The following is a 21,188-nucleotide window of genomic DNA, read 5'->3' as shown; positions in this document are numbered from 1 at the left end:
TGCCCCTCCAGCTTTCTCACTGGCTGGGCATGAGAAGCTGAAAAATCCTTGACATTAGTCTAAACACTACTGAGCAACAACTGAAAACATCAGTGTTATCAACATTCTTCGCTCTGAACTCAAAACATAGCACTGTACCAGCTACTAGGAAGACAGTTAACTCTATCCCAGCTGAAACCAGGACAGTATCCACCCCTTATTCTATACCATTGACGTCATGCACAGTTCCCATACCTTTAGTTACATCCTGATCAATCATCACTTTTCCATCCCTTTAAGACATATGAGCAATGATATATATATATATGTATACACACACAGAGATATCATTCCTTTAGTTCATGGGTCATGTTCATAAAATGTTCATTGAGTTCATTTAGTTTCCGACTCTGGGCTCCATCTGTCATACCAGTCTTTCTGGGCAGGAGGGATGGTGCAAAGTCCTCTCAGTCGGTAGAGCAGAATTGGGCTTCAGTGCAGTGTGACAAGCAGGTGACATTTGGCGCAGCAGGAGGATGGTGTGCACCGTTGGATTGTTGCATGCTGGAGTCAGTTCTGGTTCCATCACTACTGCGCTTTGCTCAGTTTTATCACAGTTCTTTTCTTGCTTGATCTAAGTGATTCTTACTATAGTACTATGGATATAGCACATAATTATAGTAAGGATAATATACAGTAGCAGGGTTATATAGCAACTAATATACAGTTTAATTCTGGCTGTTCTCACCTAAAATTAAATCCCCTTGAGGCACACATCGGACTTCCCCATCTTTTCGCATCACCCACCAAGTGCACCCAGGCCCTTGAGCAAAAGCAATCCCACGAATGGGTTTACCTTTGCCTGAGGCAGGAGTAATCCAGACTGTCTTCCCTAACATATTTTTTATGTGCACTACAGGGACTTTATCCCCTTCTACAGTATGTAAAAATTCCGACTGGGCAGGGCCACCCCGATTGGCAGATCCTCTGGTGTTGACTAACCAGGTGGCTTTTGCTAAATGTGTATCCCAATGTTTGAAAGTTCCACCCCCCATTGCTCTCAATGTAGTCTTTAACAGTCCATTGTATCGCTCAATTTTCCCAGAGGCTGGTGCATGATAGGGGATATGATACACCCACTCAATGCCATGCTCTTTGGCCCAGGTGTCTATGAGGTTGTTTCGGAAATGAGTCCCGTTGTCTGACTCAATTCGTTCTGGGGTGCCATGTCGCCACAAGACTTGCTTTTCTAGGCCCAGGATAGTGTTCCGGGCGGTGGCATGGGGCACAGAATATGTTTCCAGCCATCCAGTGGTTGCTTCCACCATCGTGAGCACATAGCGCTTGCCTTGGCGAGTTTGTGGGAGTGTGATATAGTCAATCTGCCAGGCTTCTCCATATTTATATTTCAGCCATCGCCCTCCATACCACAGGGGCTTTAACCGCTTGGCTTGCTTAATTGCAGCACATGTTTCACATTCATGGATAACCTGTGCAATAGTGTCCATGGTCAAGTCCACCCCTCGGTCACGAGCCCATCTATATGTTGCATCTCTTCCCTGATGGCCTGAAGCATCATGGGCCCACCGAGCCATAAATAGCTCACCCTTATGTTGCCAGTCCAGGTCCACCTGAGCCACTTCAATCTTGGCAGCCTGATCCACCTGTTGGTTGTTTTGATGTTCTTCAGTGGCCCGACTCTTGGGTATGTGAGCATCTACGTGACGTACTTTTACAACCAGATTCTCTAGCCGGGATGCAATATCTTGCCACAGTGCGGCAGCCCAGATGGGTTTACCTCTGCGCTGCCAGTTGCTCTGCTTCCATTGCTGTAGCCAGCCCCACAGGGCATTTGCCACCATCCATGAGTCAGTATAGAGATAGAGCACTGGCCACTTTTCTCTTTCAGCAATATCTAATGCTAGCTGGATGGCTTTCACCTCTGCAAACTGACTCGATTCACCTTCTCCTTCAGCAGTTTCTGCAACTTGTCGTGTAGGACTCCATACGGCAGCTTTCCACCTCCGATGCTTTCCCACGATGCGACAGGATCCGTCAGTGAACAGGGCATATTGCCTCTCATTTTCTGGCAGTTTATTATACAGCGGGGCCTCTTCAGCACGTGCCACCTCCTCCTCTGGCGACATTCCAAAATCTTTGCCTTCTGGCCAGTCCGTGATCACTTCCAAAATTCCTGGGCGACTGGGGTTTCCTATGCGAGCCCGTTGTGTGATCAGTGCAATCCACTTACTCCACGTGGCATCAGTCGCGTGATGTGTAGAGGAGACCCTCCCTTTGAACATCCAGCCCAGCACTGGCAGTCGGGGTGCTAAGAGGAGCTGTGTTTCAGTACCAACAACTTCTGAGGCAGCTTGAACTCCTTCATATGCTGCCAATATCTCCTTTTCAGTTGGAGTATAGCGAGCCTCGGATCCTCTGTATCCCCGACTCCAAAACCCCAGGGGTCGGCCTCGGGTCTCCCCAGGTGCTTTCTGCCAGAGGCTCCAGGTAGGGCCATTCTCCCCAGCTGCAGTATAGAGCACATTTTTAACATCTTGTCCTGTCCGGACTGGTCCAAGGGCTACTGCGTGAACAATCTCCCGTTTAATTTGTTCAAAGGCTTGTTGTTGCTCAGGGCCCCATTGAAAATCATTCTTCTTTCGGGTCACTTGATAGAGAGGGCTTACAATCAGACTGTAATTTGGAATATGCATTCTCCAAAACCCCACGACACCTAAGAAGGCCTGTGTTTCCTTTTTATTAGTTGGTGGAGACATAGCTGCTATTTTGTTAATCACATCCATTGGGATCTGACGACGCCCATCTTGCCATTTTATTCCTAAAAACTGGATCTCCCGTGCAGGTCCCTTGACCTTACCTTCTTTTATGGCAAAACCGGCTTTCAGAAGGATTTGGATTATTTTCTTCCCTTTCTCAAAGACTTCTTCTGCCGTGTTGCCCCATACGATGATGTCATCAATGTATTGCAGGTGTTCCGGAGCTTCACCTTTTTCCAGTGCAGTCTGGATTAGTCCATGGCAAATGGTGGGGCTGTGTTTCCACCCCTGGGGCAGTCGATTCCAAGTGTACTGGACACCCCTCCAAGTAAAGGCAAATTGTGGACGACACTCTGCTGCCAGAGGGATTGAGAAAAACGCATTAGCAATGTCAATTGTAGCATACCACTTGGCTGCCTTTGACTCTAGTTCGTATTGAAGTTCTAGCATATCTGGAACGGCAGCACTCAGCGGTGGCGTAACTTCATTCAGGCCGCGATAGTCAACTGTTAGTCTCCACTCCCCATTAGACTTTCGCACGGGCCATATGGGACTATTAAAAGGTGAGCGAGTTTTGCTGATCACTCCTTGGCTCTCCAGTTGGCGAATCAACTTGTGGATGGGAATCAGAGAGTCTCGGTTGGTGCGATATTGCCGCCGGTGCACCGTCGTGGTAGCAATTGGTACTTGTTGTTCTTCAACCCTCAGCAACCCCACAATCGAAGGGTCTTGAGAGAGACCAGGCAGGGTAGACAGCTGTTCCGTGCCCTCCGTCTCCAAGGCAGCTATACCAAAAGCCCATCGATACCCCTTTGGGTCCTTAAAATACCCTCTCCTGAGATAGTCTATGCCAAGGATGCACGGAGCCTCTGGACCAGTCACAATGGGGTGTTTCTGCCATTCATTCCCAGTTAGGCTTACTTCAGCTTCCAATACAGTTAACTCTTGGGATCCCCCTGTCACACCAGAAATAGAAATGGGTTCTGCCCCTTCATAACTTGATGGCATTAAAGTACACTGTGCGCCGGTGTCTACTAGAGCCTTATACTCCTGTGGGTCTAACGTGCCAGGCCATCGAATCCACACAGTCCAATAGACCCGGTTATCCCTTTCCTCCACCTGGCTGGAGGCAGGGCCCCTCTAATTCTGGTCAGAGTATCCAGTATTCACTTCTCGTAAAATTGGCTCAGAAGTCCCTTCAAGAGGATCAGAAATAAGATCAGCCCTTCTACTCTGTTTGGAAACCGGAGCGGCATTTTTCCTGGTAGAATCCCCTTTTGTGGTGTTTTTTCCTCGCAGCTCACGTACCCGTGCATTTAGGACCGAGGTAGGTTTTCCATCCCATTTCCTCATGTCCTCTCCATGATCACATAAGTAAAACCACAGGGCACCTCGCGGTGTGTACCTTCTATATTCTTTCTCTTGGGCAGAGGAGCGCTCACTCCTAATAGCTGAGACATTGGTCCTTACAGGTGGGCAACAGGACATCTCCTCTTTGAATTGCTGGAAATCCTCGGACAGCTTCTCCACAGCCGAAATGCAGGCTTGTAGGGAGGAGGAGAGATTCTCTTCGTATTGACGGAGTTGGCGAGCCACTTCATCCACTGTCGGTGCCTCTTCGTCTTTCCAGGTCATTATTGCCAGTGAGTTGGCATAGGACGATGGTGCGCTCCGTACAAACTTCCGCCACATGGGTCGTGTGCATTGGACTTCGTCTGGATCTTTGGGTAATTGTGGGTTGTCCGGATCATGATGAATTGTCTCTAGCACAGCTAATTCCCTCAGATATTGGATACCTTTTTCCATGGTTGTCCACTTGCTTGATTGACATATAACATCTTCCTTAAAGGGGTACCTTTCCTTCACACTTGACAGGAGTCGCCTCCAGAGGCTGATGGCTTGTGTCCCTTTTCCAATTGCCTTGTCAATGCCACCTTCCCTGGCAAGCGATCCCAGCTGCTTGGCTTCCCTACCTTCTAATTCCAAGCTATTAGCCCCATTGTCCCAGCATCGGAGGAGCCAGGTGATAATATGCTCACCTATACGGCGGCCAAAATCTTTTCGCATATCCCGCAGCTCACTCAAGGATAGGGACCGGGTTATTACCTCTGGTTCTGCCTCTTCCTCCTGTTCCCGTGATGACCCTGGTTCGCCTTCATCCTTCGCTAAGCGAACTGATTTTTTTGTATATTTCTTTTTCTGTACGGGGGCAACTGATACTGGTGCAGGTTGGTCCACTGGTTCAGTTGCAGTACCGCTCGCCGGGTCTTGGATAACCGCAGTGTCTGTTGCCAAGGTTTGGGTAGCTGCTGTGCTCGTTGCTGGGGCTGGAGGGACCTCAGTGCCCGTTGCCGAGGTTTGGGTAGCTGCCGTGCTCATTGCCGAGGCTGGAGGGGCTGCAGTGCCTGTCGCTGAGGTTTGGATAGCCACAGTGCTCATCGTTTTGTTGTTAGGTCCAGAGACCTTCTCTTCCCCTTGAGGGTACTGAGTGGTGTCGAACAGGGCTCGATAGGCATGGGCCAGGCCCCAGCACGTTGCAGTAATTTGTATCTCTCTGGAGCTGCCGGGGTGACAGCATACCTTTTCCAAATATTTTACTAGTTCTTCTGGATTCTGCACTTGTTCAGGGGTGAATTTCCAAAACACTGGAGGTGCCCACTTTTCTAGGTACTTGCCCATACTACCCCACACACCCTGCCACTCATAATTATCCAGCCTTGGGGCAGATCTCTGGGTGATTTTCTTAAATAGTTGTTTAACCTTAAATGAGAGCTGAACCACATTCAGAAGCATGCTAATTCCTAGCAGTAGGGCTAGGACCGTGCTGGTCCCAACATCCCAAGAGTATTCAAATTTTTCAAAATTCTCAAACACCATTGTAACTGGACTGAAGGAGAAAGGAGAGGGGAAGAAAGGTATCCCACCCATAGACTGGTTTTCCAAGGAGGAAAGGTAAATGGTATAATTATTAATAGTTTCCCACAGATGGCTTCCACAGTATAAAGGTGACAATGCTGGGTGCAAGTACCGGATTAATCCCACAGCCGACGACTTTATCATACCATAAACCAGTGTTATACAATACATCAAAGCGAAAACCTTAATCCACCTCCCACGGATGATAAGCAGCAGAAGAGGGACTACATACAGCAAGCGAGGTGATACATAACAGAACTTTAAAAACCAGAGCAACAACTCTAAGAACACATAAATCAACATAATGACCAGCAACTATTAGACCGATATAATGAATGCTTATAACAAATTTGTTTTAACAAGCTCTGGTCAGGTTTGTCGTTATCTCAACCCTTCGTGCCCCACGTTGGGCGCCAAAAAGGACTGTCGTGGTTTAACCCCAGCCAGCAACTAAACACCACGCAGCCGCTCACTCACTCCCCCCCACCCAGTGGGATGGGGGAGAAAATCGGGAAAAGAAGCAAAACCCGTGGGTTGAGATAAGAACGGTTTAATAGAACAGAAAAGAAGAAACTAATAATGATAATGATAACACTAATAAAATGACAACAGCAATAATGAAAGGATTGGAATGTACAAATGATACGCAGTGCAATTGCTCACCACCCGCCGACCGACACCCAGCCAGTCCCCCGAGCGGCGAATCCCTGCCCCCCACTTCCCCGTTTCTGTACTGGATGGGACGTCACATGGTATGGAATACACCGTTGGCCAGTTTGGGTCAGGTGCCCTGGCTGTGTCCTGTGCCAACTTCTTGTGCCCCTCCAGCTTTCTCACTGGCTGGGCATGAGAAGCTGAAAAATCCTTGACATTAGTCTAAACACTACTGAGCAACAACTGAAAACATCAGTGTTATCAACATTCTTCGCTCTGAACTCAAAACATAGCACTGTACCAGCTACTAGGAAGACAGTTAACTCTATCCCAGCTGAAACCAGGACAAGTAAGAAGTAACTGCTGACAAAAGCACACCTGTACTTGACAAGTACAAAACCCCCAAAGTCAAGGGGGTGACTCATATAATGACAAATCCTTCCCACTAACCTCCTCTTCCCATTCACAACCAACATGTCAGACACTTATTTAAGAGTTAACCCCTACTATGTTCATAATGGCACTTAGCCACCTATATCCCTTTAAAAAGTCTGATACAACTGCTTTTAACCAACAGCTACTCATAATACTCTTTTTACTGAAATCACAACTGATGCATTTTGCTTTCATATGTACACTTAAATTTTCCTCATAAAATAACACCAGTAAACAGTATCAAGTTTTATCCAGACAGTTATAGTGACCAAAGCCTTGGAGTGAGAATGAGTAAAACACATTTTTCTACTATAACTTACTCTTCAATGAAAGATAATTAAGTTATCTCCTCATAATAGCTTAAAATTTTAAAAAGTTGAAAACTATGTCCTTTCTGGGACAGAGAGCAGTGGTCACACTAAAACCATAAACAATGCCTAGGTCATTCTCTTTAAAAATGTGGCTTGTTGCAGGAAATAAATGACTGGGTTAAGAGGTGAGGACGGCAGGAATGTCGGTACAATTGCATGAGCAATTGTTTCAAAAGAATGAAATTAAATCTTCAACAATGCTGTACAGCAAAGGATGTTACAGACCACTGTACATATATCAAATGCAGCATTGATACAAAACATCTTTTTTCTCCTTATTGTCACTTATATCAACTAATGATGGAGTCCAATTTTTTTTTATTATGATTAAAAATAACCTTTAGGTTATTATTAACCTCTAGGACTAAAAATAACTTTAACTCTTCTCTCACCCTGTTACCACTGGGTCAGAGACTCATGAGAAACTGTTAATTTAAAGAGAAACCTTTCCTAGTGTGGCTGTACCTTACATAGGTAAAATCTCCAGAGTTTCCAAAAAACCTTCATAATTTCTGAGCCATTTATCAGATGTTATGATGCATACACTGGAAGAAAATGTGGTCCAGTGAATTAAGTCAGCTGATCAAGCTGAGCTATGAAACGTCAGACAAGTAAGTCTGTCTTTTAACCAGGACCTTATGTTTTCTTTGTAGAGCGCTTCAAGGTTAATCAATATCAGAGAAGGAGATATTACTATTATTTCTCTATCAGATCAGGGGTCAGATCCTAAGCTGGTGCAAGTTGCTCTGTTCCACTGACAATTCCCTCATTTTGAGGCTGGAATCTACATCACTGACTGCCAGCATCAGACATGGAGCACAGGTTGCATTCAGTGTCCTTGCACTCCCTGCACGTTGACTTCAAAAGTGTGCTGAATACCAGCTCTCCTCTTTCTCCAGCTCTACCATTAACAATACTCTTGACCATTATTTTGTTCATTAAGCAAACATCTAATACTCTTTATCCCTTTAGTGCAATTAATTCCTTTTGAACAGGGCCAAAATGTCCTTTTTTTAATTTAGTTGTGCACAATGATTACTGAATGTCATCTACATAAATGTGCAGTTGTCTGTAAAAAGCACAGGAAATCCCTTCACCTATACAGCCTTCATTCAATTGTCTAAGAACTCACACATGATAGTTTGTCTGAAACAGCTAAATCCATAACTGTACATTTCTATTCATTTCTAGATGGAAGAATAGCCTATATAACGAGAGTACATTCTTCTTGTGGTTTCCAGTCCCATTAATGCTAACCAAATAAAGCCTATACACTGAACAGCTCTTCAAGACTTAAAACTCCTATGTAATTTTCAAGTTTACAAGAGGGATTTACAAAAAAGTGCAAATTTCTGTGATTTGTCAAAAATTGTCACTGAATAGGACATACACATTCACAGTGTCAACGAGGCTTGATGTTGACACAGTGCATAATATCTGTGAACATAGAACATTCATGAAAATTATGATCTTGACCTCTCAACAATATTTCAGATTAGTAAAGCAAAACAGCTTTTAATATCCAGCACATTTTATTTTCCCCTCCCTGTTATGCTTTGCTGCTGCTGACAGCTCCCAGATTCTCAGTGCTTAGTTCTCAGGAACACTGAAGCAGAAGAGAGCTGAGGCTAAATTTCTGTTCCTGTGAGGTCTGCACCAGCTGAGACTCACATACGTGGTAAGTTGCTCCCCTACAACTCCTTATCTCTCATCTCTAGTTGCTCTGCCATGGAAAGATAAAATAATCTGGCACATGAGACAGAGGAGTTTCAGCCTTCCACTGATGGGAAGACCATTTATAAGAAAACTCCAAGCATCTTAAGGGTCCGTGACATCTGCACAGTGAAAAACCCAGCCCTTCATTACCATGGCACTGGCATTACCCTGGTAGCCCAGGTACTTATGGTTCTGGAATGGAATGATCTACATGCAATAAACTAAACAGGGCAGAGCATTGCCTTATACAGATCTGCCTAGCTCTATAGCTTCAGAGAAGCAGCACTGACCTACCTGCAGCTTAGGTGTAACCTTGGTTGGTTGTTTTTGGTTGGTTGGTTTTCTTTGTTTGTTTGTTTGAACATTGCTGCAATAGAGAATGCTATGGATATGCATTAATACTGAGACAGCTTGTCAAAGACTAAGGGAAGGAGGCAAATGGCCTACACAGAAAATCTCAACAGCTGAGTTGTTCTAGGGACATGATACTGTAGCACTTGCTGAACATCAGCACACTACTGGTCCTGTGTACAAGCCTCCTTCTACTATTTAAACATATGGAAAGAAAACTGGCAGAAACTCCTCTTTACAATCTCTGTGGACTACAGAAAGATGCGCCCCCACCAAAACTCAAAGACACTGATCATCTCTTACTTACATCCATAAACTCCACATTGGCTTTTGGACCAGTGGTCTCATTAAGGATCTTAATGGCCACAGGAATCTTTACGGTTTCTCCTTCGGGGACCCAAATACCCTAGAAAAAGAAGAAAAAGTGACATAAGACTAATAAGACAACAATTATAAAAACTTCATGCAGAGTTACAGTTCTTTTTGATGCATTCTGTCACATTATGCAGATCAGTTATGAACCTCAGAACTGAGAATACACACAGCTATAAAATAATAAAAAATCTACAAAACTAATTCTTACACCAGAAGTAAACCCTTAGGTAAAATGAAAGATTTTTGTATCAGTGAACGTCCTCATCAGGCCCCCTTGATTTTCCTGTCCACAACCAGGTTTCTAGAGAGTAATGTCAGCACATCAGTGATGCGCATACTTTTTCCATTGACTATTGATTCTGATAAAATTAAACAAAAAATCTGGATTTTCTCTCTGGATTCTGATGCTGAACTCACTGAAGCTATCAGGAAATTCTCAAAACTGATTATCACCAGGTCACACTCTCATGCAGGGACAGGACATTCTAAGAACAATATATTTAGGGGCTATTTCTCTGATTAATTGATATCTGAGAATTAAAAGCTTAGATGGCTAAAGAGTAAACTTTAAAATTAAAATTCACAAGCTGTGTGTCTCCCAGGCTACTTTTCCATCCTTCTTGACTATTGCTGTGTTCTTGGCAACCTCATGGTACCCATCTCTACTACTTTATTATTGTCTAAGTATATTCAAACTGATTATTCAAAAATGTATTCCCATGACCTTGTAGCTGTAGTGACCTGGTCTGTACTTCCTCCATCTCCTCCCCAGTTTGAAGATAGATGCAGTATCTGTCCTCCTTCAGTGCTCTGACCTACCACCTTGATTTGGCAGGTTTGGGTTGCTCCCAAAGGGTTGGGTGATTGGTTTGACTTGCCCATTAAGCCCGACTTCATGCCTTTGAGATTTGGACATGACCAACAGATCTTAAAACCCCCCATCTTTAACGGCAGTCTTTTTTCCCCTGTTGGTTCTGCTCTTATATCCTGGTTGCTACAGGGTGCATTGACATAACTCATCTTTTCTATTTCAATGGAAGAAACAAAAAGTATCGTGGTTTAGCTAATGACAATATTGTTTTACAAGGTATTATTGCTATTACAAGATCCATGTGACTTGTGAAATGAGAGACAAAGTTTATCTAGCTTTCCAAAAGTGTACTGTAAAGCCATTATGTAACAACAGAATGAACAAACTTTGATGCTGCATTTAATATCAAGACAGCCCAGCTTGTGTAGTCCTCTTGCATGCAAGAATGATTGTGGCTGACACTCCTTTTCTCAGCAAGAAATAATATCTGCATGTTTGATTAAAACTGAAGTCAACATTTGAGCCTGAAGATGCACTCCTCCCACACAATTCCACTATCCTGAGTTTCCCAGATAAGTAGGGCTCACGAACCCATACACAATACAGGGTGCTTTGCTGCAATGCAGAACTTGACTGTTCAAAAGTTACATGAGGAAACTCACTGCTGTATGGTGAAAACTCTTACCTTGTATACAGTTCCAAAGGCTCCGGAGCCAAGAACCTTTACTCGTTTCAGCTCAGTTTCCTTCAGGATACGAAGCTGTGCTTGATTGGGTGCTGTGCCACTTGGAGTCAAGGGTTCCACAAGCTATGAAGGAAAATCCAACAGTCTTAAATATGTGATAATGTGAAGACCCATCAGAAGTTTATACTGAAAACAACCAATCCAACTAAATACTGGAATAAGACAGTGGTGGGATCTATTGACCATTGACCTGCCAACTTGTGGAGGGATTTCTCACCTTCAAAAGCAAATGAGCAATGCTACGAAACAAAGAGACCTGATAAAGAAAATCCTCACTCAACATGTAATAATTTCCACCAGGAACTGCGTGATGGAATTATGAACTGGAAATTGAACTGGTGTCACAATAACACACCCAAGGACTTCTGCTAATGGAGGCAGTATAAATATTTCCTACATGACAGAAATACAGCATTTATTATCAGTGCACCATATTCTATTTTTGCCCATTTCAGTGTCTTTTGAGTTGGCCACATTTCTTTTTAATAGCCCTGACTTAATGGCTCATCACCTTCTTATTCTGTTTTGGGAAGGGACTATTTTCCGAACTTCTGTTATACCACACAGGAGGGCAGCTTTAAGGAGAAAACATCTTATAGCAGACCACTAATTTATAACAGCCACTAATTTACTGCAAGAAAGGCACAATTAAACAATTTGCTTAAGATGTCCCAAGAAACTGTAAATGAACCACAATGGCACATTCAGTTAAAAATGCTCTCAGATCTCAACGTTATACTGCCTCTGCCAGAAAAACAATGCTTCTTTAAAAATAAATTAAAAATACATGAAAAGGACAATACTCTAAACAATGAAAAACAGCCTGTTCCTTTACAGGATAATGAAAATAATTCAGGGCTACTCCTACTCAGATTGGTTTGAAACCACTGCACCATTTCAAAGTTGTCTGTTTACAAGGCTTAATGCACCATGCTCTGCAGTTTGAGAACCGCTTCTATGGCTCTTTGAGCATCATGAACTACTTAATTAGTTGACTTAATTAACTACTTAATTAGTTGACCAGACTAATTAGTTTTGTCCAGGTAAAAATACCAGTATCTAGAAATTTTGGGGGTAAGAAAACATAAAAATCAAACAGCAACAAGCCAGGTTATCACAGAAATAATCTGTGAGGTGTACTTTTTTTTTTACAGTGTTTTCTCTTTCCTCCTTCCCGCTTTAGATGTCCAGTACTTACATAGTGAAAGAAAGAAGGTTCACTGTAAAAGAAAAGTAGACAGACTGGCAGTACACTTCTGTATTTTCAGTTTGCGAAGGGTGAAAACAGCTTTTGTGCCACAGTCCGCCAACACAGGTACGGCAGGGAGAAGCATTGTGGGGGTCTAAAAAAGTGCTTGTAGAGTTTTACAGAGACTGATCTACAGAAAGAATAGGTCTGTTACAGCCTCCAGCTAGAAACAGAGACTTTAGCTGAAGCGATAGTTGCTTGTGTGTTTATCTCAGGATGCTCATGATTTAATCTTCAGTTTCTAAGCCAAGACAACAGCTTCCCCACATGTTCAGTAGGAGGCCTTGGTCCCTCAGGAACTACTGTCAGCCACAGCTTTTATCTGACCAAATGGAGAATGAGAGCTGGACTTCAAAGCCAATACCTCCCAAATACAGTGAAAACTACCTGCTTAAAATAATTTATGCTTACGTAGGGGCTGATGCAATAGCAAGATTTATGTATTTAAAGGCACCAAGTATTGTTAAGCTTTCTATACAGCTGAAGAGTATTTAACAAGCAACACAAATTCTAGCCAAGCATAAAGATACTTAGGCAGACTGGGGATACGCAAATCATTTGCTCCCAGGCTTTACAGTGGAGATGAGTGGGAGCAGGACCCTTGGAACCGAACAGAAAACAGCATTGTTAACAAAGCCTTGTCGAAGAATCACTATTCCCAAGCTTTATTGTCTTAACAAAGGAGGACCCTAATTTAAATATATCATCACTTGTAAAGTGTCTCAAGTGTAGGACTGAGGAGACGGTAGTAATCACCTTTGCTGTAGCTGACAGATAACGATTTAATATTACGTTTAAATATACTTCCTAGATTGCCCCCTCCACTACCAGCATTTCAAAGAGCAGGATGGAGTGGGCACCACACTCTTTCCTATAGCTCCACTACATATTTTTGCCAGTAGAATTGCGAACTTCATTTGGTTGAGCTCTGGGAAGTATCTCAGTTTAATAAAATACATTATTATTACTGATCGTGACTACAGGCTTTGACAAAATCTGGACCACAAAGGCAATGTAGGCACAGGGAACAACAGTTAAGTGACAGTCTCTGCATTTAAGCATTCCTGATGAGCTTAAGTTTGCTCCAGAGCTTGCTGAAGGAACTTTCTTCAGTCTTAAAAGTTGACCTCAGTATGCACCGGATGAAAACCTGTAATATTTAAGCATCAGAGCTGCTAAATGTACTGATGAACTGGGATAGAAGCTCAGTTGAAAGCAGGATGGAAGTTCAAACATCTGATGGAACATGACTTTGTGATCACATGGATCTTTTTTGGTCTTCAGAAGCCATGAATCTATGTATGTACAGAAAAGTAGCATCTTGAAATAGCTTCATTCATTCCATCAGTTTAGTCCTGCAGAAGTTAGCAAAAAGATTTCTACAGACCTCTCTGGTAACTGGATTGAAGACCTGAACACCTTTAATATAACAGCAGAACGGCTCTGCACATCTTTTCAAATACTCTGTGAGATGAAGCACACTCTCACCTCAGTCTCCAGGAATCTTCGCAATGCTCTCTTCTTTTTAATGCTTTTGCGCCGAACATACACGGCAAATGTCAGGCCCACAATGACGATGATGAAGAGGCCACCAATAACTCCCGCAGCAATCAAAGGGGTTCTAGCAATCAGAATCACAAACTTTATTTTTAGGTAGGGTGAGAGACCGAAGAACGGTTAGGTACATAAAACACAATCACTTGGAAAGCTTATTAACTGCCTTATCACCAGAATTTCTAAGTCAGTCCAAATGGGAAGTCAGGGGAAACACATTAACATATGGTATGACTTTTCTTGTTTTTAATCAATATACCAATTCTACTTTTTTCAAACTGCCATGCACATGTGAGGAGTCATGTGGACAAGGAGACACAACATGCACTTTGATGGCAAATGCAAATCTGCAATGGCAAAATGAGGATACAAGTACCTGCAGTTTTCCTGCAAGAGCTTTAACTATGCTTACTCTTTGGTTCCATCTAGATTAACTCATGGGCTTGTGCATTTAGGGGAAAACAAACTAATGAAAAATTCCCAAACTACCAGTATGATGTGCCTTCCTGAGTATGGAGGAAGTGAGAGGCAACTTCAAACATGGTGCTTCATAGACAAATCCGGAGGCATCATACTCGTACACCTTCCTCAAGTAGAGGATATTTATATTTGAACAACGTAATTCATGACTAGAATCACACACCCTCTTGGAACTCCTGGTTCATTACTATTACACACAAACATTTTGGTCAGGGGTTATGGTTGCACCCATCTGGTTTTGCTGTGGCTTTTCAGCACAGCCAAATCCCAGACCAAAAGACTGGTGTGTTGGAGCTAAAAAACTCTGTGAACAATGCCAAGCAAGGCTCAGCTTTTGCACAAGACCTGTTGTCCCCCCATTACTCCTATAACTCCTTTCAGCTTTCCAGGCTCTTGAGCAGCATGAGCTACAATTACTAATTTGTTTTTCCATAGTGATAAGATATAGTAGGCTGGCATCATGGTAGATGCTACACAAGCACAAAACAAAAAGATTGTCTCGGAGAGTCACTCTGACTTAGTTGCCCACATTTGGAGACTGCCTACACAGTCAGTGGAGAGAAGCAGGCTCCCTCTGAAGAAAAAAGTCAAGCAAGAGTTGCTCTGACTCAGTTTTCTTTCTCTCTCTCCCTGCTCCATCTCTGAAGGGTGGGTAGCAGCCTCCAACCCAAAACCTTCATTTAGGCATTTTCACAGCATACCAACAATTTACCAACATAAACACACTCACAGCATTTAACATCCCTCCAGCAATGACTGGACAGTAGCTGAAAAGATGGGTAAAAAGAGACAGCATGACAACTACAGAGTATAAATGGTGCTGAACCTACTGCTTGGTAACTACAGGAAATAGGTTAACTATTCTCAAGATTGTGGAAATATCACTGCTATGCTTTAACAGCCTTCCTTGGTTATGTCTGAATGATGATGAAAGACACATTATGGCCTATTAATAAATATGTACCACACAGCTATTGAAAATTTAAAGGATCTCCCACAGAAATAGTGAATTGATTTATCTGACCCTTTATTCTTCTTTTTATGTCCTACCACGAAGCAGAGCAGTGGGAAGCAGTGCCATCTAACCTGGTTTGGTATATTAAAGTGTGTCTACAATAACACTGAGTACCATTTTGAAGCCCATCTCTGTACTGTCCTAACTGTCCCTTGTTTACTGCAGTTTGGTTCAGAGAGGTCTCAAAGCATGCAACCTGGATTCATTTCAGATACAAACCAGAAGATAAGTTTCTGGAGTGCATCTAACGTGCTCCAACCTCTAACTGGCATTAATGTCCACAGGATCAGACTAGAGCTAACCCAAAGAAAAATCCCTTGCAGCAAACATAGCCTAGACATTGGGACCATTACCTATTTCATCCTCCAGATCCAATCCTATTGTGTCACTCGCTTCATGTTAACAGAGACAAAGCCTCATACTCCCACATTCAGTTATTAAAGCACCATGTTTAAAGCACCACTATCATGTTTGCCCAGGGAAAACACATTAAGATTACACAACTGTAAGGCCTATTATAGTTCAAAGACTTTGCGATGGAAACCGTAAAGACTGCAAATAAAGGAAGCTGAATGTTGTCTGGCTGTGAAATGGATTATGATGTTTGGGAAACACAAGTCCAGTACCACCTACTCCTCAGGCAGAGACACTCCTCCTTCATCTAGTTTGGCCTTAAGACACATTGCCTTTTCTAATCCCCGTGGTTACTCTGCCAATTTTGAGTGCAGAGCTCGGATTAAAGGACCTGGCATATCCACCCAAAACAACGCTCCTCTTCATTTGCATGTGCTTTCCATGATACTGATGCAAGAAACTCTTTAATAAGCAATTATGAAAAACACTGGACATCAAAAGACTTCTATGGAGCTAGTACTGACTAATGGTCTTGAGCAGAGGAATTTTTTTTTTTTTTAATGCCGTATGAACAATGATGTAGTTTTTAACAACCACCACCAAACCACTGACTGACAAAACAGGCAGGAGATCTCTCGGCTTTGAAGTGCGTATTAATAACTATCATAACAGCTGTCAAAATAAATAATTAGAGTTTTATGGTACTGTCTACACTAAAAATGGTCCAAATGGTATTTACATGATAGACCATAATAAGGAAATGGTTCCAAAGGAGACATAATGAGTAGTGAAGAAAATAAAATGAAGTTAAACATTCTTTGCAGCCTTTTTATTGTTATAGAGTACAGGGGTTCAAAATGAATCTTTACGATCTATCATGCCAACTCTCACTGACTTTAAAAGAAAGTCCTCATCAATTTTAGTAGTGAATTGAAAAAAACTAAATAATTTTCAAAAACTTCACCAAACAAGCATTTAGTCATTAATGTGAAATATGCTGTAATTGCATATTATATCTGAATTTGCAGGAGGTACTATCTAAACACACTGTTAAGCAAGCTTAAAAAGGCAGCGTAAAAGGAATAAGATAGCATGTGAGAAAAAGCATATTTAAATGCTAAACAAATAACTGAAATACAGAAAAAGTTCTATTTTCAACTCAAATTGCGATCAGTTGTCTTCACTCCTAAGTCCACTATCCTTGCATAAAAATCATGAGACACAAACATCACAGACCGAAACGGATGCGATTGTATACCATGCAGCTTCCCCTCATGCCGCTTCTGAGCTAAGCCCCAAAGTCAACAATCGCGTGTTTTATTTGCTACACTACCAAATGATAAGTCACTGCCTTCTGTGCTTTCTGGTATCATCAGTGCACTTCACTGTTGTTTCCAACCACATGTAGATGATTTTCTAAGCCCCGTTTTCTGCATGTCACCTACCTCATCTGGGTTATTTTTACTTATGTTCATTACAGTGAGTTTGCTTTTCTATCTATTCTACTAATATCTTCAACTCTCCTGTATCATTTCTCTACTGTTTTCATGTTTGCAGTGTCTTACATTTAATACCCCGGTGAATTTCATTAACATGCTGTTTACCTTTCTTTTACATAATTGTTAAGGTTGTTTAACATGGATCCCTGCAAGGTGGTGCTGATCAGAGATGTTGCTGAAGTCACAAAACCTTTCTCCCGTTTTGTTTTTTTTAATCCAATCCTTTTTTTGCATATGCATCTAACCAACAGTTCAGCTTCACATACAGCTGGACACACAGATCTCCTTATCTCATAGCATTGAGGGCTTAATCCACTTACATTTTTGCTACGTTACTGTCCCACATCCATCTCTGAAAGCAATTGGCTACATTTGCCCACCTCAGACTACCGTCCACTTAAAAGTAATTCCATGAAAGTTAACAGGAGCAATGTTGATGCAGAGACAAAAATTTCACTATCAACCCCCCCCATTTTGTTAAAGTAATTTTTAAAAACATAGAGGCCTCACTTCTCTGTTAGGGCTCAAAAAGGCTAAAGTCAAGCAAAGAGAGGTAGTTCCATGTCAGTCCTGCCTGTCCAGCATAAATAATGGACAACCAAAAGTCAAACCTAGCTTACACTCCTTTCAGCTCCACCACGAACCCACCAACAGGAAACTCCTGATATAGCCACTACTTTCCTTTACACACTGAAAATCTTCCCGAGAGGAAGAAAACGATCTCTGCTAGGTGTCTCTGGACTTTCATGCTCATCAAAATAGACTTAGCCATCCAAGAAATATGGCCCTGAATCGTAACTCAACCCCACATAATTCATTTGTTATCTCCCACCCCGCCCTTAGCTGAGGACAGAAAACCCAATTAATGATTGGAAAAGGCAGCAGCAGGGGAGGCAGCGGTAGGGAAAAAAAAATCACAACATGTAAAATCCTGCCTTTTCAACCGGAAACTGTCTGTCTGTGGCTAGAAGTTGAAATTAAGATTCTAGTATTCCCTCAGGAGAAATGAATGATATATATTTCTTTTAAAATGTGTACTGTATTTTCATATTTAGAAGCATGTAACACCCACTCCCACACATGAAAACTGAGACAAAAAGTTCAAAGTTAGTATTCCGAGATGCACAAGGATGCTCAACAGGGGGGCTCATATCATTCCATCCACTCCAAAACATAAAACACCTGCAATTCCCACAGTGCTTTGAGACCAAGTATTAAAGCCTAATTACTGATTTGGATGAGTGTACGGTCTCATACTCTTGACTGGAGAGTGCAGCAGAAGGGGAAAGGAAATAGAATTGTGGCCCATGGAGTAGGGCTGAGAAAGAACACCTGTTCTCCTATCTTTGGCATTAACCCAAGCTTTGAAGCCAAGCTGTCAGAGGGCTTTAAGTTCCTGCCTCAACCTTCCCTACCTTCCCCTTCTTTGAATTTTATCTATATATCCAAACAGAATTCATTACAACCCTGAATATTTGTGAAGCAGTCACTTCTTGGAAATTTTCGTTATCAAGGCATTATTTTTTCCTGATAGAGGATTCATTCGCTCTGCATTCCTCACTCCTTCCATCAGTGGGGAGTTCAGCCGACTTTGAAGCTGCACTTTTAGAGATCTAACAGATTCCGCTAATCCTGGAATGATAATCTTAGTATTTAAAATATACAAGATAAATAACCAGACTGGGAAGCAAATTTGTGTATGTTTTAATAGCTTCTCCCTGCTGTGCAGCACTGCCCTGGCAGAGCTCTGCAACCACAACTTCCAGAGTGCCTAGTGTTCAAAAAATGGTACTCCCCGGGGGTGGGAAGAATTCGTCTAATGTTATTCACATTAAGAGGTGCTTTGCTTTATATTTTTCTTTTTCAAGAACAAGGCTCCCTTCCCCCTTTCTCCACCTAATCTCAGGGTGTTTGAACACTGACAAATATCACCATTTATGTACAGATCAGGAATTTTTATCATGTGTAAACACAAATTTTACCTCACAGCTGATCTCACAATTACTACCAATTCTGCATTTAATCTAGATACAGGCAAACTGCATTCCATTGTACTGTCAACTAGCTGTAGTTAAACTCTGGTTGGTGGCAGGTAGTTCTAGCGACAACTTTTCAATATGCAAAATGACCACAATGTTGCAGTCTATGTCTAGGTCCATTCAGCAGTTAAACATCAAACCCAGTTTTCACTTTGGACAAGGCTAATGCTGACAAACATATCTGTAGTCAAAATTGCTTTTTCCTTACCCACACTGGCTCCTATATTGAAGCCTTCCTCAAGCATATATTTAAGGACTTTTCTAGATCACTATAATCAAGTTATCTGTATGCTCAAAAGTTTTTTCAGCAGCTTTGCCAGATGAACAGAACATGTGCGGAACAGAGACTTGCCGTCTCTAATTGACAGTGTACACCCTCTCCTCCTCTAGTATACCACTAACCAAGATGTGCTGTTGAGAGCAACTGTGCTGTTAGGATACATCAAAATGTTTTAACATATGGTGACATCATTTGCTGAAGGTTTGCACACATTTTGGTTATCAGAGTGTTTACTGAAAACAGAACACCAACAAGATGCAAACAAATACATTATGTGCATTCCTTAAACTGTAAAAGTGTGTCCTACTCATGCCTCATTTTTTAAAAAAAGGTAGGAGTCCTCATTCCACTCAGCAAAATAAATGAGGACAAAGAAAAAAATATTAAATATAGCGTTGAAAATGAATATAACCTAGAATTTGAGACATTAATATGTATCAATTATAAATTTATGACATCTTTATTATCATTAAGCACACACAGTGCACAATGAATTTCTTTAAAACTAGTTATAAATCTGAATGGCATAATTTAGAACCACCACATTTCTGTTATATTTTCACCAGAAATTACTAAGAACTCTCAATTTTAACTCCCTATTAATACAGTTGACTGGGAATAAATACTGAAAACTCTGGGATTACAGTATCAATATAGAGGCTTTTCATGGGCTTCTCTCCCTATAAAACTGAAAAGCCCATATGACATCTCTTGCACTGTTTTTAAGCTGAGATTTTTCTCTTCTGCCACAACATAAAAAAGGAATGCTATTGTTAAGAACGTGCACAGTGACTTTGTTTTGAGGCTTGTACTTTAAGTAAACAGATTAACTTTCCTTGTAAAATATGCCAAGTCAGGCCCCATATAATGTAGATTGATTTATCTGTGACAGAAAGCCAGTTATATCCACTAGATTGGACTCGCAGGTGAAGCCAGTTCATCAAGTAAAAGAACAATCCTCTTTATAAACTTGTCATATTTCCCATTTTCTTTGGGCAGAGTAATATTTTGCTTTAAATAAAGAAAACTAGACCTGTAATGACCATGGGTGCTGAGGGACTGCTCTGAAACTAAAACCATCAACATCAGCTCAGGGTTTCTCTCTGCATAAAGCATTCCTGTTAGAAGCAATAAACTTGGCCTGCTTCTCTGCAGCCAGTTGCAGTCAACTGGCTCTACAGTTATGTCTGTGTACATGAAATTATTAATAAGAAAACATGCTTTTCTCAAATAGAAACATAAAGCACATTTTCCTGTATGACGTTATATGCTGAGAGACTACTTTGTCTGGTGGCGCTGCTTTCTGTTCATTAACTGTCAAACCCAAAAGTACCACAGTTTGAGGCAAAGCACGTTACATTGCTTGAGGAGCTCAGAAATACAAGGTAGTGCCCATATTAAATCACTAGGTAGCCAAAACACTCAGTGGGAGCTGGGTCATATAGAGAATACAAATCCTAGCATAAAATTAGCCATTGAAGCTGAGCAGGAACATTCCTTCGCTCTGCAATAGGTGTTCAGGGCAGATTTTTATAACGTTTTCTTCATTGCTACATTTTGGTTTCTATTATATGTTCTAGCAGACATG

General features: G+C 41.9%; 1 protein-coding gene across 8 annotated transcripts in view; it reads right to left on the bottom strand.

The window, feature by feature from the left end:
• ERBB4 (erb-b2 receptor tyrosine kinase 4) overlaps positions 1–21,188 on the bottom strand; it is a 666,663-nt gene that overhangs the window by 130,752 nt on the left and 514,723 nt on the right. For all 8 annotated transcript variants that reach the window (XM_052792389.1, XM_052792388.1, XM_052792393.1 and 5 more), the window contains 3 exons: positions 13,868–14,000; positions 11,071–11,193; positions 9,507–9,605 (listed from right to left, as the gene is read on the bottom strand). In XM_052792389.1, coding sequence (XP_052648349.1) covers positions 9,507–9,605; positions 11,071–11,193; positions 13,868–14,000 — 355 coding nt within the window. The remainder of the gene's footprint in view (positions 1–9,506; positions 9,606–11,070; positions 11,194–13,867; positions 14,001–21,188) is intronic.

The sequence above is a fragment of the Harpia harpyja genome, chromosome 7 (assembly GCF_026419915.1).
Source record: "Harpia harpyja isolate bHarHar1 chromosome 7, bHarHar1 primary haplotype, whole genome shotgun sequence".
Classification (NCBI taxonomy): Eukaryota; Metazoa; Chordata; class Aves; order Accipitriformes; family Accipitridae; genus Harpia; species Harpia harpyja.
The sequence above is the reverse complement of the archived record's forward strand: the minus strand, read 5'-3'. Positions and strand labels throughout refer to the sequence as shown.